Source organism: Magnolia sinica, chromosome 4, assembly GCF_029962835.1.
Source record: "Magnolia sinica isolate HGM2019 chromosome 4, MsV1, whole genome shotgun sequence".
NCBI classification, from domain to species: Eukaryota; Viridiplantae; Streptophyta; class Magnoliopsida; order Magnoliales; family Magnoliaceae; genus Magnolia; species Magnolia sinica.
In genome coordinates this window covers 89,882,479-89,900,494 of record NC_080576.1, presented here as the reverse complement: position 1 = coordinate 89,900,494, position 18,016 = coordinate 89,882,479, and the positions used below count along the sequence as shown (strand labels likewise).

The following is an 18,016-nucleotide window of genomic DNA, read 5'->3' as shown; positions in this document are numbered from 1 at the left end:
AATTTTTCCTGTTAAGGGATGTCTGGCAGTGATAGATTGGGTTCTAAGTTGATAATCTTTCCGAAGGGATGTTTAGCTATGATAGATTGGGATTCGAAGGGTTAAGGATAAAGCTATTCTACCTTTGTTATTTACCAACCAATCATCTTCTTCTTCTTCTTTATTCTGCCTTCATTATTTACCAACTGATCATCATCATCTCCTTTTTTCCACCTTAGTTATTTATGGACTGATCTTCTTCTTTTTCTCCTCCTACTCCTGCAATCCATGGAGCACCTGCATCATATCCCTCGAGGTTGAGCTTATGGATACAAATGCTATCTGATGAAGATGGCATTTGATGTTGGGATTGAAATATTGGGGCAGGGCTGTGTACGGACCATTCGTTCGATGGATTCCATATATGTCCTAACCACTGAAAATTTTGCAAGATTGGAAGATCCCCACATCCAATTTTGGCCCTTTTGCCTTGCGAGTAACTTGGTGTTGCATCTCTTGTCAATTTGCAAATGGGATTTGGTTGAATACATACTGATGTATTACAAGGCACTCTAAGCTGTTGGATTTGGGCCTTTTTCAATGACATAAACTGTTTACTTCGTTTATCTCATAGGCTCCCCCTGGCCATGCTTGGAAAAATAAAAATAAAAAAATTCTCTGATTGAATATATACTTCAACCCATTGATTATGTAATGGTTATGGTGACTGATCATATTCAAGGCAAAAGAGTCAAATTATCAAAGAGTTGAAATAATCCAATTGAGAGATTTTATTTGTTGTCTACACACCATAAAAGGTAATAATAAGTTGAGCAGACCTCCTTGCAGGCCACTAGTGGGACTTTTCATTCAAATTCAATGGTTTGGATGATTGACCTTTGCCTGAGGGATGTTGGTTGATATTCAATTTTTTTTTTCTTTAACTTAAAAATCAGACACTTGAAAGAAGAGACCCCTATTTGTTCATAATGCAATGAGAGATGATTTTAATGCCAATGTGAATAGTAGGATTATTAAGTCAAATGCGAGCTAGCATCGGTAGTCTAGCTTTAGCTTTCCACAGGCTAAACATGTAGGCTTAAGTCCAGCCTATCACAGGCTGAACAGATAGGCTGAGTCTGGCCCAAGACACTTTTATGGATGACAAGGATGACAAGCTCCATGGAAAGAGAGAATGATGAGTGTAGCATTAAAACAAATAAATAAATAAATAAAACTCCAAAACAAGAAGTTGCTTGAATCTATATTGAAACAAATTGAATGTTTGATTACAAAAGAGAATAATATAAATAAAAATAACAATGTATCTTTTTCTGAAAAAAATCGAATGTTTGATTACAAAATAGAAATAACAATGTATTTTCAGATATGCATTCTACACAGAGGGCAAGAATCACTTTCTTCCAACCATCTCTTCAAACACCTCACATGAAACGGATGTGAACAGGACAGAACACTAACTTCCTCAGTCTCACTATCACCCAACTCATCCAAACAAATCCCACAATTCTCCCTTTCATCCCACCTCTTAACTTTATATTTCTCCAACAAAGCCTCTATCTTAGCCAATGATTTCGATCCATGAGTCTTGGCCTGCCCATCATCAATATCCATCAAGTCATCATAAGATCCTATCCATCGAAGCTCTATATGAGCGACAATCTCCATTGCATTAACCCCCATACGGATGACCTCTTCGACCCTCCCACGGCTGTAAGTGGAAATGACAGAATTCAAATCCTCGGCGATGGCCTGCTGCGCGATTCCTATCATGGAAAGCATGCGGAGGATTCTTCGGTGTGAAGTCTGGGGACATAAGAAGGCGGACATCTTAGTACGAAAAGAGGTGGTGGAGAAGGTAGACGGCGGGATGATAGGAGGTCGGCTTCTGTCAGAATTGTCAGAGACAAAGTACTTGTTCTTCACCTCGACTTGAAGTGTGAGTGTGGGTTCTTCAATTTCAGATTCTTGTTCTGCTTTCCATGTTGTATGGGTGAATGATATATTGGCTTGAAGTCTCATGGAGCTTTTCTCTAAGAGAGGAGAAGGAAAATGGAAAGAAAGCAACGGTTACTTCATCGGTTGGGATTTGGGCTTTATTTATAGAAAGCTTCTTCTCGTATTTGGAAACTCTACATGCACCTTGCAGGTTGCTAATGTTGCGCGTGTGCACTCGATGAGGCCGTTGCACGGACGCGGTCACGCGGATTTCTTTTCGCAGCAACTTCCGCGACCGGAAGCCAGGCGGGGCCCACCGTGATGTTTGTGAGAAATCCACTCCGTCCATCCAATTTTTTCATATCATATTAGGTTAAGGCCCAAAAATCACGCATAACCAAAACTTAAGTGGGCCGTATGACAGAGGATTGAGCCTCTATCGTTGAAACATTCATGGGACTGTAGAAGTTTGGATCCGGTTTTTCTTTTTTGTTTTCAGTTCATCCATGTAGGAATGACCTTATGAACGGTATGGATGGTATATACACATCATGGTGGACCTATAGAGGTTTCAATGGCAGGCATTTACCTACCCACATTTTCCTAACGTGCGGCCCACTTAAGTCTTGGATTCCCATCATTCTATGGAACATGTTATAGTATGATCTGGAAAAACGGATTGACGGTGTTGATTTCCCATAAACATCACGGTGGGCCCCACCAAGCTTCCGGTGGCAGGAGGTCCTTGCGATAGGGGAATCCGCGTCCGTTCTCCGCGTTCTCAGTACCAATCTCCTACTGGCGGTACCTGAAAAAGCTTTGTGGGCCCCAAAATGATGTATTTGTTTTATCCAGGCCGTCTATTTATATTTTCCCCTCGTTTTAGGGTATAAGACAAAAAATGAGGTAGATCCAAAGTTCAAGTTGACCACACCATAGGAAGCAATGGGGATTGAACCTTACCGTTGAAACCTTCCTAAGCCCACCGTGATGTTTATTTGGCATCCAGCCTGCTCATAAGGTCACACGGACCTGGATGGAGGGAAAAAATAAAAATCAGCTTGATCGAAAACTTTTGTTTTATGAGAAGTTTTCAACGGTAGGTATCAACTCCCACTGTTTCCTGTGGTGTGGTCCACATGAAACTTGATTCTGTTTCATTTTTTGAAATGATGCCCTGAAATGAGCTGTAGAAGTAGGTAAACGGCGTGGATTAAACACATGCATAATAAATAGTGGGCCCCACGAATTTTACAAACACAAATTAGGTGGCTAACAGTGATGTGTGAACTGGCAGTGGGGGTGTACTAATAAGCTAATCAAAAAAGAAAAAAAGAGAAATTTGCGATTGTACGACCCATTTATGGCCACCAAGCCCTGCAAAAATAAGCCCCAGCTGTACGGATGGCTTGCCAAAGGTCCAAAATGCCCCTGCTTTTTCCTTCAAGCCGATCGGCCGCTGCTCGAAGACGAGCGCTGACGCTCCTCGAACTCCGGGTTATACGAACGGTTCAAAAGAGATCAACGTGACATGGGCCCCACAGTTATGTATTTATTATATCCACAACGTTCATCCGTATTTCGAGATCATTTCGGAGCATTATCCAAGCAAAAAAAATCATATCCAAAGAGCAACTGTACCACACCACAAAGAGCAGCAGAAAATTGGTTTTCACCGTCGAAACTTTTGTAGGGCCCACCATAACATTTATTTTCCATCCACTCTATTCGTAAGGTCACAAAGACCTGGATGAAGAGGAAAAACAAATTTCGTAATGATCCAAAACTTCCAGGACCCCTAAAAGGATTTTAATGGTAGACGTGCAATCTTCCACTGCCTTTTACAGTGTGGTCCACTTGATAACTAAATCTATCTTATTTTTCTTCCCAAGCGTTAGTACGAGTTCGCCAAGGGTTTGGATATAACACATACCTCATAAAAGGACCCACAAAGGTAGTGGGGATTACAAAAGGAAAAAAAAAAGAAGCCTAGTATCTATGACTATGGATTATAACCGTAGAGATAGCCGCAGCCCATGCTTTTTAAATAAGTCCTCAACTATGCACCGAAGGTCTTTTGATACGTACTTCGATATATCAATATATCGAATGTCTTTTGATTAATCGAAAAAGGTCCAAAACTATCCAGCAACTTTGCATAAAAAATCTTATAATTTTCGATTAATCGAAGTGTATTCGATATGTATCGAAGATATAGCTACAGATTATAGCCGTAGCCATAACTGCAGTCCGTAAAAGTCTATGCAAATTTTTTTATTTTTTATTTTTTACATGGAGAACTTTATTCTACCTACAATTTTCTCTAATACATATTTATATAAATACGTATATATAAGCATATAAAAAAAATTCTCCCTTTTTTTCATTTATTTCTTTATTCATTTAACAAGAATATCTTCTAAACCAAAATTAGTTACTTGATGTACCCTATATGATTTTGGGGTAGGAGAAGCTACTTTAGCCAACTAACCTAGTTATTTTCCAAGATTCCATCAGGTCAATGGTCGAAAATCCATTTCATTCACTTTGCGATCAATTTCAATTAGTTCGTGGTCATTTCCATGCATTTCACTGTCAATTCCCTCCACTTCACGGACAATTCCATGCATTTCACGGTCATCCCAAACTATTCCGTATTGATTCACGGTCATTTCGAGGCATTTCACGGTCAATTCCCTTCACTTCACGGTCATTTACATGCATTTTACGGTCAATTCGCTTCAATTCATGATCATTCTCATGCATTTCACGGTCATCCCAAATTATTCCGTGCTGATTCACGGTCATTTCGAGGCATTTCACGGTCAATTCCCTTCACTTCACGGTCATTTGCATGCATTTCACGGTCAATTCGCTTCAATTCATGATCATTCCCATGCATTTCACAGTCATCCCAAACAATTCCGTGTTGATTCATGGTTGTTTCGAGGCATTTCGCGGTTAATTCCCTTCACTTCATGGTCAATTGTATGCATTTCGCGATCAAATCACTTCAAACCATGATCATTCCCATGCATTTCACGGTCGTCCCAAACAATTTCATGTTGATTCACGGTCGTTTCGAGGCATTTCGCGGTCAATTCCCTTCACTTCACGGTCAGTTGCATGCATTTTGTGGTCAATTCACTTCAAACCATGATCATTCCCATGCATTTCACAGTCGTCCCAAACAATTCCGTGTTGATTCACGGTCATTTCGAGGCATTTCGCGGTCAATTCCCTTCACTTCACGGTCAGTTGCATGCATTTCGCGGTCAAATCGCTTCAAACCATGATCATTCGCATGCATTTCACGGTCGTCCCAAACAATTCCGTGTTGATTCACGGTCGTTTCGAGGCATTTCGCGGTCAATTCCCTTCACTTCACGGTCAGTTGCATGCATTTTGCGTTCAATTCGCTTCAAACCATGATCATTCCTATGCTTTTCACGGTCATCCTAAACAATTCTATGTTGATTCACGGTCGTTTCGAGGCATTTCGCGGTCAATTCCCTTCACTTCACGGTCAGTTGTATGCATTTTACAGTCAATTCGCTTCAAACCATGATCATTCCCATGCATTTCACGGTCGTTTCGAGGCATTTCGCGGTCAATTCCCTTCACTTCATGGTCAGTTATGGCTACGGTTATAATCCGTAGCTATTGGTCATATCACCTTCGATACATATCGAATACTCTTCGACATTTTCTGACAATTTCCGATGTATCAAAATCTAGTCGATATATCGATAACTAGATATATCGACATCTACTCGATTATATCGATAATAGAATTTAAAAAGCATTTTGTCGATGAACGGTGTGTGACCATTTTCGATCAATCGAATAATAGTCGATATATCGGTCGGTTGTAAGGATGACTTACTACGATTATATCGACTAGATTTCGATATAATCGACAATTGACGCTACGATTAATCGATTAGGTTTCAATTATATCTAAATGTACTGAGTTTTGATATATCGTGTTATATTCGATATATCGAAGTGTAATTTTTCCGCTTTTTTTTTCTAATGTGTTTTTTTTATTTTTTTATATTTTAATTTTGTTTTGCTTTTTTAGGTTAGCTTGTTAGTACACGCCGATGTCGGTACACACTCCATGTTATCCAAGTTGTATTCATAGTGTGCTTCTTCTAGTCTCTTAAGTTGCAATTGCATTCAGTGCTTTTGACTTGGGGCCAAAAATAAATGAAACTGCAATTTGGTTGGCACTTCCTCATTATGAATATGCTTGCTAGGAAACGTCATTCATCATCATCATCATCATTTCACGGTCATTTGCATGCATTTAGCGATCAATACCCTTCAAACTATGATCATTCCCATGCACTTCACGGTCATCCCAAACAATTCCGTGTTGATTCACGGTCATTTCGAGGCATTTCGCGGTCAATTCCCTTCACTTCACGGTCAGTTGCATGAAATGCATGGGAATGATCATGGTTTGAAGCGAATTGACCACGAAATGCATGCAAATGACCGTGAAGTAAAGGGAATTGACCGCAAAATGCCTCGAAACGATCATGAATCAACACGGAATTGTTTGGGATGACCGTGAAGTGCATGGGAATGATCATGGTTTGAAGCGAATTAATCGCAAAATGCATGCAACTGACCGTGAAGTGAAGGGAATTGACCGTGAAATGGCTCGAAACAACCGTGAATCAACACGGAATTATTTGGGATGACCGTGAAATGCATGGGAATGATCATGGTTTGAAGCGATTTGACCGCGAAATGCATGCAAATGACCGTGAAGTGAAGGGAATCGACCGCGAAATGCCTCGAAATGAACTTGAATCAACACGGAATTGTTTGGGATGACCGTGAAATGCACGGGAATGATCATGGTTTGAAGCGAATTGACCACGAAATGCATGCAACTGACCGTGAAGTGAAGGGAATTGACCGCGAAATGCCTCGAAACGACCGTGAATCAACATGGAATTGTTTGGGACAACTGTGAAATGCATGGGAATGATCATGGTTTGAAGCGAATTGACTGCAAAATGCATGCAACTGACCATGAAGTGAAGGAAATTGACCGCGAAGTGCTTCGAAACGACCGTGAATCAACACGAAATTGTTTGGGACGACTGTGAAGTGTATGAGAATGATCATGGTTTGAAGCGAATTGACTGCGAAATGCATGCAACTGACCGTGAAGTGAAGGGAATTGACCGTGAAATGCCTCGAAACGACCGTAAATCAACATGGAATTGTTTGGGATGACCGTGAAATGCATGGGAATGATCATGGTTTGAAGCGATTTGACTGCAAAATGCATGCAAATGACCGTGAAGTGAAGGGAATCGGCCACGAAATGCCTCGAAACGACCGTGAATCAACACGGAATTGTTTGGGATGACCGTGAAATGCATGGGAATGATCATGGTTTGAAGCGAATTGACCGCGAAATGCATGCAACTGATCGTGAAGTGAAGAGAATTGACCGCGAAATGCCCCGAAACGACCGTGAATTAACACGGAATTGTTTGGGATGACCGTGAAATGCATGGGAATGATCATGGTTTGAAGCGAATTGACCGCAAAATGCATGCAACTGACCGTGAAGTGAAGGGAATTGACCGCGAAATGCCTCGAAACGACCGTGAATCAACACGGAATTGTTTGGGATGACCGTGAAATGCATGGGAATGATCATGGTTTGAAGTGAATTCACCGCGAAATGCATGCAACTGACCGTGACGTGAGGGGAATTGACCGCGAAATGCCTCGAAATGACCGTGAATCAACACGAAATTGTTTGGGATGACCGTGAAATGCATGGGAATGATCATGGTTTAAAGCGAATTGACCGCGAAATGCATGCGAATGACTGTGAAGTGAGGGGAATTGACCGCGAAATGCCTCCAAATGACTGTGAATCAACACGGAATTGTTTGGGATGACCGTGAAATGCATGAGAATGATCATAGTTTGAAGCGAATTGACCGCGAAATGCATGCAACTGACCGTGAAGTGAAGGGAATTGACCGTGAAATGCCTCGAAATGACTGTGAATTAACACGGAATAGTTTGGGATGACCGTGAAATGCATGAGAATGATCATGAATTGAAACGAATTGACCGTGAAATGCATGCAAATGACCGTGAAGTGAAGGGAATTGACCGTGAAATGCCTCAAAATGACCGTGAATAAACATGAAGTAGTTTGGGATGACCGTGAAATGCATGAGAATGATCATGAATTGAAGCGAATTGACCGTGAAATGCATGCAAATGATCGTGAAGTGAAGGGAATTGACCGTGAAATGCCTCGAAATGACCGTGAATCAACATGGAATAGTTTGGGATGACCGTGAAATGCATGGGAATGATCATGAATTGAAGTGAATTGACCGTGAAATGCATGCAAATAACCATGAAGTGAAGGGAATTGACCGTGAAATGCCTCGAAATGACTGTGAATCAACACGGAATAGTTTGGGATGACCGTGAAATGCATGGGACTGATCATGATTTGAGGTGAATTGACCATGAAATGCATGCGAATGATCGTAAAGTGAAGGGAATTGATCGTGAAATGCCTCGAAATGACTGCGAATCAACACGGAATAGTTTGGGATGACCGTGAAATGCATGGGAATGATCATGAATTGAAGCAAATTGACCGTGAAATGCATGCAAATGACTGTGAAGTGAAGGGAATTGACCGTGAAATGCATGGAAATGACCGTGAATCAAAACAGAATCGCTGGGATTGATCGTAAAATGCATGGAATTGATCGCGAAGTAAATAAAATGACTGAAATTGACCGCGAACTGATTGAATTTGACTGCAAAGTGAATGAAATGGATTTTCGACCATAGATCTAATGGAATCTTGAAAAATAACCAGGTTGGTTGGCTAAAGTAGCTTCTCCTACCCCAAAATCATATAGGGTACGTCAAGTAACTAATTTTGGTTTAGGAGATATTCTTATTAAATGAATAAAGAAATAAATGAAAAAAAAGAGATTTTTTTTATATATGCGTATATATACATATTTATATAAATATGTATTAGAGAAAATTGTAGGTAGAATAAATTTATCCATGTAAAAAAATAAAAAAATAAAAAAATAAAATAAAATTTCATAAACTGGCACATACTACAGTTATGACTACGGTTATAATCCGTAGCTATTGGTCATATCACCTTCGATGCATATCGAATACACTTCGAAACGTATCGAAAATTGCAGGATTTTTGAGGCAAATTTGCTGGACAGTTCTGGACCTTTTTTTATTAATCGAAAGACTTTTGATACATATAAAAGGACATATCGAAACGACATGAGCTACCGCTATGGCTACGGTTATAATTCGTAGCTATAGAAAACATCGTAGCCATAAGTTCCCGGCCTATTTATTTATTATTATTTTATTTTTTTACTATTGTAATCCCCATCGCTTTTTGTGGGTCCTATTATGAGGTATGTGTTATATCCAAACCGTCCATATATTCGACGAACTCATATTAAGGCTTGAGACGAAAAATAAGACAGATCTAGCTATCAAGTGGACCACACTGTTAAAGGCTGTAGGGATTGAACGTCTACCATTGAAACCCTTTTAGGGGTCACAGAAGTTTTGGATGATTATGAAATTTTTTTTCCCTCTTCATCCAGGCTTCTGTGACCTCGTGAATAGATTGGATGGAAAATAAATGTTACGGTGGGCCCTACAAAAATTTTAGTGGTGAAAATCAATTTTTCCGTTGCTCTTTGTGGTGTGGTCCGGTTGATCTTTGGATATGATTCTTTTTTTATAATGCTCCCAAATGATCTCGAAATATGGACGAACGTTGTGGATATAATAAATACACAACTCGGTGTTCAAGGAGTGTCGAGCACCACCTATCCGCTTGAAGGAAAAGCAGGGGCATTTTCGACCTTTGGAAAGGCGTCCGTACAGCTGGGGCGTATTCTCGCACGGGAAAGGTGGGCTTGGTCTCGTAAATAGGCCATAAATGGGTCGTTCAGTCGCAAATTTCTCAAAAAAATACACATACTTACCCCATGGTTTTCGAGTCGTGATTATTCCGTAAATGCCCACAACTGGTTCACGATGTATCGACCATCCAAGGCTCATCTGATGAAACACGCATACAGGGGTACTGTGGGGGGCGTGGCGTAGGTGGATCCAAGGTGGCTGGGTCCTTGTGTGGCCTACTGAAATGTATGTACATTATATGCACACTGTTAAACCTTTTTGACGGCTCATTTTAGTTTATGGTCCAAAAAAAAAAAAAAAAGCAGATCAAAATCTCAGTTGACCCACACCATAGGAAAAAATATTAATTGGCCATTACAAACTTCCCGTGGGCTATGAAAGTTTTGGATGGGGCTGATATTTTTTTGGTACCTTCATCGGGTCACGGATATATAAAAGACACAGATTTACTGTAAAAGTCTGCCGCATAAGTCTTTCACACCAAGTTCCTACATTGGGATGTTAGGTGGGGCTTACCATGATGTTTGTGAGAAATCCACCTATCCATCCAATTTGCGAGCTCATCTTAGGACATGTGACTAAAAATGAAATGGATCTAAAACTAAAGTGAGCCATAAGAGAGGGAATATAGGGGAAAGAGTTTCCTACCGTTGAAACCCTCCCAGGCTCCACCTTGATGTTTATATGCCATCCAAAACCCTTTACAAGGGCATTCCCACTAAGATGAAGTGAAAACACGAAGAACATAGCTTGACACGAAACTTTTTGAGCCATACAAATATTTCAACGGTGGTCACAAAATTCCCACTGTTTCCTCTCATGTGGCTCACTTGAGTTTTAGATCCCCTCATTTTTGGTCACATGTCTTAAATTGAGCTCACAAAATGGATGGACGGGTGAATTTCTCAAGCAGGCTCCACATAGCATCCCAACAAAGGAACTTCCTATGAAAGCCATTCGTAAGAAATCTACGTCTGCAAATTAACATTCTAGTGGCCCGTAAAAAAATTTAATGGTGGGTGCTCAATCACCATTGTTTCAGATGGTGTGGTCTACCTAACATTTGGATCTCCTTCATTTTTGGAATCATGCTCTAAAATGATCTGTAAAAACAGATGGAAAATGTGTGTCAGGCCCCGAAATTCGGTGCCCAAGTTGGCTAGACCCGACTCTAAATTTCAAGTTGTGATTAAATTTTTAAACATTTTCAATTATAAATTTAATAAAAACTACATTACAATAAATCAAATATTCATCCAATACAATGTTTAGATTCACTTCTAAGTTTTTCACTATACATTTTTTTTCTAACATAAATAAAAAAGATCACTATGACTAGACAGATGGTTAGATCGCCGCTCCATTTCACCCTTGACTAATATCTGAGTCTTGAAGCACTGTTAATGTGGTTGTGAGCATAACAGCTCGTGGGATCATATCTAACCCAAATCTAAAATTTATGTAATTATACAAAATGTACAAATAATGAAAATACTTTATTTAAATTTTAAAACTCGAATTAAAGTACTAAATCTTAAAAGATGATATGAATACAATACTAGAATTGTAAAGATGCTCCGAATGCCAAACTTTTCATGAATTCTATAAATAACAAAATTAAATAACCATCATCTTTTACAGCACTATATCCAAGTGGATGGTCACGTTCCATTAATGCTTACATACTAGTACCTCGAGGTGAGGGACTCATTTATACGTTAGTTGGTCAAACTACTGCTATAGTCGTACCTCTGGCGTGTGTTCACACATAGAATTATATTCATATGCCGTACATAAAAGACACTTCAAAGGATCCAGTGGATTATACGGTCTTTCACCCAAGGGATATGATTACCCTACTTATTGGCTTTAGGGTCTTCAACTCAAGGGACACAATCGCCCTACCTGCTTATGCCTTTTAGGGACATCCCTAGGGCAGCACACTCGCATTCCAACATTCATTCTTAATTAAAAATAAATTTGGTTCTGTTTCATTTTTTGAAATGATGCTCTAAAATGAGCTATAGAAGTAGATATACGGCATGGATACACCATGGTTTTCGAGTCCTGATTATTCAGTAAATGCTCATTACTGGATCACCCTGTATCAATCATCCAAGGCTTCTAGTTAAAAACAGATTGTAACACGCCCTCTTTGGTAAGGCGAAGTGTCCTGCGTCCATGATTGATGAAGAATGTGATGAACTTGATGAGAGGGCTATAACCTTGATGTAATTTACAATATCCTGAATTAAAAGACCATTGTAGGGATATGGACAATACTTGATAGTTTATACCTGAATAAGTCACTGGGTAGTCGTCTGTATCTTAAGAAATAGTTTTATAATCTTAAGATGACAGAGAGATCTGATATCAACGAACGCATGATCACATTCAACGAATTGCTCTATAAACTGACTAATGCGGAGGTTCAGATCGCAAATGAAGATCAAACCTTAATTCTGTTAAATTCTCTTTCACTGTCTTACGACAATCTCATTGACAATCCGATCCACGATAGGAATACTATCGATGTTAAAACTGTTATCTTAGCCCTTCATGAGAAGCAGTTGAGAATGGAAGATGGTGGCGATAGTACCTTTATAGATGTATTGTTTGCTAGGGGAAAGTTAAAAGGGCGAGCTCCAAGTAAAAATAAAATAATGCTGAAAATAAACTCAAATAGCAGAAATCTAAAACAACCTCAAATGCACAAGTATTGAGAGGTTGATACAAACGTTGTTCTAAGGATAACCTTACACCAAAAACCAATGGCTTATGGTACGACAACCTGATTTCTAGAACATCGGTAAGTATCAAAAACTCAAACCGATACAGAGGCAAAAGAAATAAATTTGGCCATTACAACATGTACCACATGTACATAAAAATAAATACAACATTTAGCACATCACATAGATCACCACCATCATCATCATCATCATCCAAACTCTGAGAATTATAGTGGTTCAGGTGTACACCAACTGTTCTCAAACAGGCACCCTACTCCACTCTTAATATCCACAACTCACGGGATATCGGCTTTCACTAAGAGAGAAGGTTTTCCAAAGTTCACCTTAATATCTTTACAATTGTGATTTCAATGGGCTACCATAATTAAAAGCCCCACACACTGAGATTTTTTGGCTATCTCAGTCAAAACCAAAATGAAAGATTTTTTAACAATCTTACAAACCACAATATAATAAATGAAATATACTTATCTAACGATTCTTCTTCGATGTAGCCTAGTAGAACCAATTCTTTGTAGCCGTAAATGTTCAATGTTTAATCTTACAATTGAAAGGGTTCTAGGTCTAAATGAATTTTAATTAAATCCAACCTTTAACTACTTGGATTCAATTTCTTAGATCTCAAAAAGGGTTAAAGCAAAATTCCCTTTATATGTAGAATAGAATAATAAGAGATCAAGAAATTAAGAAACCAAAAAGCTATTTAAAATGATTATAAATACCTCACAATAGCTTCACAATAGTGAGGACAAATCTCTCAGAATGATGGCTTGAATTGGCTTGGAATTGATGATAAAATCTGAGAAATGTCCTCTATTTATAGGCTGCAATTCGGTTTCCTCGACTGGTTTAAGGTTTGACTCGACTAGTCCTGGAAGAACCAACTTTCAAATTTTCTGGTGCGATCAGATAAAACAAACTCTCGACTGGTCGAGTGGCTCACTGGACTGGTCGAGTGGCCTGCTCGACTGGTCGAGCATAGCACTCAACTGGTCAAGTGGGCAAAATTCGCATTGCTGGAGTTCGAGTCGAGTCTTGCTCAACTGGTCGAGCAGTCGTAGACCAAACAACCTTATCTGATTTTTTGAGTAAAAATCCTTGACTGGTTGAGAAAAACCCTGGACTGGTCGAGCCAGTGCCTGAACTAGTCGAACAATGAGTAGGACTAGTCAAAGCAAAGCCTAAAATAAATACTATGACCCAATATAAATATACAACATTAATGACCTAATCCTAAGGTCTTTCTAAGGTCATGTATACCTGAAATGTGAGAATTGATCTTGTCAACTGGGTTGCTTTGGTAGATAAATTACTTGAAGTACTTTGAAGTTTGGAACTTGTACACTTTGAAGCTTGAGCTTGAATGCTTGAACTTAAGCTTGAACACTTGAGCTTGAGCTTGTGTACTTGTACTTGAGCTTGGACTTGAGCTTGTGTATGAAGTTGTACTAGCATTCTGACTTTTGTATGATCTTTAGCAGTTAAACATGCTCTTCAACTTGAAGATGTATAAGCTTTAGATTATTGATGTATATAACACAAAAACTCATCTTCAAATGAAGGTGAACTTTCCATCTATTAAACTTGAAGGTGAACTTTCATCAATCACTCTTAAGTGGTTTGTCGCTACAAAATTTGACAACATAGGGTGCTAGATCTAAAATATAGCACTTATAGAAAGAACATGGCAGAAACTAAAGATTCTAAGGACAGACAATGGAGGTGAATTCACTTCAAAGGAATTCAACTAATTTTGTAAAGATTATGAGATTATAAGGCATAAAATAGTGAGTCACATGTGTGAACAGAATGGTGTAGCGAAACAAATGAATCAGACTCTCTTGTAGAGAGCCCGAAGTATGTTGAGTAATGCTAGATTGGACTAGGAGCTATGGACTGAGCCATGAATATGACTTGTTATCTAATGAATAAGTCTCCGTTTATGCCGATAGGCTGTAAATTTTCAGAAGAAGTGTGAAGTGGTCATGATGTTGACTACTCAAGATCGCGTGTATTTGGTTGTAAAGCTTACTCTCATGTATCATTAGTTGAGAGAGATAACTTAGACAAAAAAGCGAAGAAACTTACCTTTGTGGGCTATGGTGATGGCGTGAAAGAGTACAAGCTGTATGACTGAATCACTCGAAAAATCACTTTAAGCCGCGACGTCAGGTTTAATGAGGATTATTTATTGCACAAGGACGAAAGCAGGGAACCAAAAAAATCTGTAGTGATTAATGTTGAAATCGAAAGAGGTGAAACACAGTTTAAAGCTAGGGCACAGACAGAGGTAGGGGAGCGGGTGGAGCAGCCACCTCTTAGAAGAAATTCACCTAGTGATCGCAAATTACTGGTTAGAAACAAAGATGACTCAAATGTTGCATTTGCCCCCACTATAGATGATGGGGATCCATCTACCTTCCAAGAAGAATTAAATGACTTTGATGCTGATAAGTGGATGACGAGATTGACTCTCTTTATAAGAATGAGACGTGGGAGCTGGTGAAGCTTCCAATGGGGTGTAAATTGATCGGTTGCAAGTGGGTTTACAAGAAGAAGCATGATAGATACATGGAGAGAATGGTTGCGAAAGAGTACGCGTAGAAGGAGGGTGTCGACTTCAACGATTTTCACGTCCATGGTCAAGCAGGTGTCTATCAGATTTGTATAGTGTTCACAACCTCAAGTATAGGGTCGCGATGTAGTAATAATCTCGGTAAGACCGAGGTCGAATCCACAGGGACTGAACCTTGTACGTATTCTGAAAGTAACTAGAACTAGAACTAGAAGAATATGTAATCTAAATCAGGAGAATGTAGGAGAATAATGGTGAATTATTTAACTAAAACTTGTAAAATTCAAAGGTGGAAAACTAGGGTTTCCAAGCATCCACTTGTAGAGATTAGGGAGATCTATGCTTGATTCACAAACACAACTGGAATCAGAGTCCCATCTTCATCCAATTGGAAGATATTTCATTAAAAATTAAATCTGAACTTCCTTTGATCTAGTTATTAATGAATGATAGGCATGAGAATTAAAATAGATTCCATCACAAGACTATGCCTATGAGGCAAAGCAAACAACAGAATTTAACCAATCCACAACCAATCTAAGAGGATTATGAATGTTAGGAAGGGTTTCATCATCCAACCATGCCCATGAGATGATGGTGAACAACAGGGGTTCCAACGTTCACAACCTCAACAATGAAAAGAACATGCTCAAAGCTATCGCAGATCCATTGTAATTTAAGTCACAACAAACCATTAAAAACTAAAAGCATTCCTTATAATCAAACTAGAAGCAAAGATAGTTCAACTTAAACATGAATCAAAGCCATAGAGAGCATCCCTATCACGCTACAAGCTTCACCTCGTAGCCCTAGGTAAGAGGTTTAGCCAACTATGGACATGATTAACTAAAATCCCTTAAACAAAAGCATAAAAAATGATGAAGGGAAGAGAAGAGAAAACTCTTTTGTTGGCTATCCCACACTCTTTCTCTTCTTGTCTCACATCCATGCTCCACGGCTCCTTGATGATCCCCTTCTCGTGCGTTCTTCCTCTCCTTTATAGGCATTGTAGGTCAGTGGCTGGGAGTGTGTAAGGGTGAAGTTTACACAGTAATAGTGAAATCGCAAACCACGTGCACAGCAAAACCGCAAATCGCATTTGTGTGGAACAAGTTTTCAGGATGGATGAACATCTCAGTTCTGGATTTTCTTCATGGCTGGGGTCGGCTTTAGCCTGGGCTCCATCTGAACGGTTCAGATTGGCTAACCAATCAGAGGTGGTGGGCCACATCTTCCTGAAATTTTCAAAATTCTTGAACGTGCATTACTTACGCATGTCAACCTGCGCTGAACCCTGTGGGGCCACAATTGATGTCGGTGAGGAAATCCACTCCGTCCATTGGATTCCTCTTGAAATTTCGGTCGGGAATGGACACTTTTGCTCTAGTTTGGTGTGGCCCAAGGGATCAAATCTTCCTGCCTTTAAACCTTCATGTACATGCAATGTTCGAGAAAATCGAGTCGCAGATCAGGGTATGGTCTGTTTGACCTCTTAGATGCAATGAACGGTTTGGATCATCGAATAGGATGATGATGGTGGCCCACCAAATTTTAACTACAACTCCCTATTTCAAATTACGCAGGCGAGAATGAAGAAAGAAACTCCTTCTTTCAGTCAAAGACGGTTTGACCGTCTTTGCAGTCACGGTACACAGCGGGTGCGCATACCCCATGTGCATGCACGACACTGGTGTGGGGCCACAGTGATGTGCATGAGAAATCTACATCGTCCATCTACCTTCCCATCTAATGTAAGGAGTGAGGCCCAAATTTGAGGCATATCCAGAGATCAGGTGGGCCCCAAATTGGTGATTTTGTGGCTGATCTTTCCGTTGGGCCACTTCCACAAAGATCCAATGGCTAAAATTTTATGTGTACGGTTACTTTATGATCCTCAGGCCAGATATAAAGTTTTGTGCCAAACAGATAGTAAAAACCCTGTGATCTTGCATTCGAGATAATTTTCAGGTCTCTTTATCTTCAATGACTGCGTTTTCTCGAATCTTTGGTATGTGAATTCTTCAATCTCGGTCCCCTAAGATCTGTCCCTTGCCTTGGTGATTTTTGAGCATCAAATTTATGCTTTTAGTACTCTTTTCAGTCCAAGCTCCTAAATTTACCTTGCAACACAAACATGATTAAATTAAAGCGTTAAGCATTATCATGTTCGTAGAATCAGGTAATAACTGGGTCTAATATGTAATATTTGACCCTCAACATATAGGCACTAGTTGCCTAATACAACTCATAATTAGAACAGATGGATGTGAAGACTACTTTCCTACATGAGGAGTTTGATGAGTAGATTTACATGAAGCGACTAGGAGGGTTCGAAGTACAAGGGTTGAGAATAAAGTTTGCAGGTTGAGGATGTCATTATACAACTTAAAATATTCGCCTAGGCAGTGATACAAGAGATTTGATACTTTTATGATGGGTCGATAATTTAACAGGTATGAGTATGATCATTGTGTCTATTACAAGACACTAGATGATGAACAGTTCATTGTACCGGTATTGTATGTAGATGACATATTTATCGTCAGAATAATTCGTCGGTAAAAGTTTCATCGCTAAAAAGCTTGCCTTTGTAGAAGATTAAAATTTTTCGTCGATAAAAACCTATTGCATCGGTCTTTTAGTGACGAATGTAGCGACAAAAATTTTCGTTGCTAAAACGTTTTAGCTACGAAATTTTAGTGCATAGTGACGAAAATTTTCATCGGTAAAGGTGGGATTTCTTGTAGTGCATAGATGTTTAAGATCG

At 39.4% G+C, this 18,016-nt stretch overlaps 1 protein-coding gene across 1 annotated transcript; it reads right to left on the bottom strand.

Annotated features, from left to right (window-relative positions):
• Positions 1–1,362: 1,362 nt before the first annotated feature.
• On the bottom strand, positions 1,363–2,022 carry LOC131244209 (RING-H2 finger protein ATL51-like). Its single transcript, XM_058243853.1, has one exon. The coding sequence runs from the start codon at positions 2,020–2,022 to the stop codon at positions 1,363–1,365; it is 660 nt and encodes a 219-aa protein (XP_058099836.1).
• Between the last annotated feature and the right edge of the window lie 15,994 nt (positions 2,023–18,016).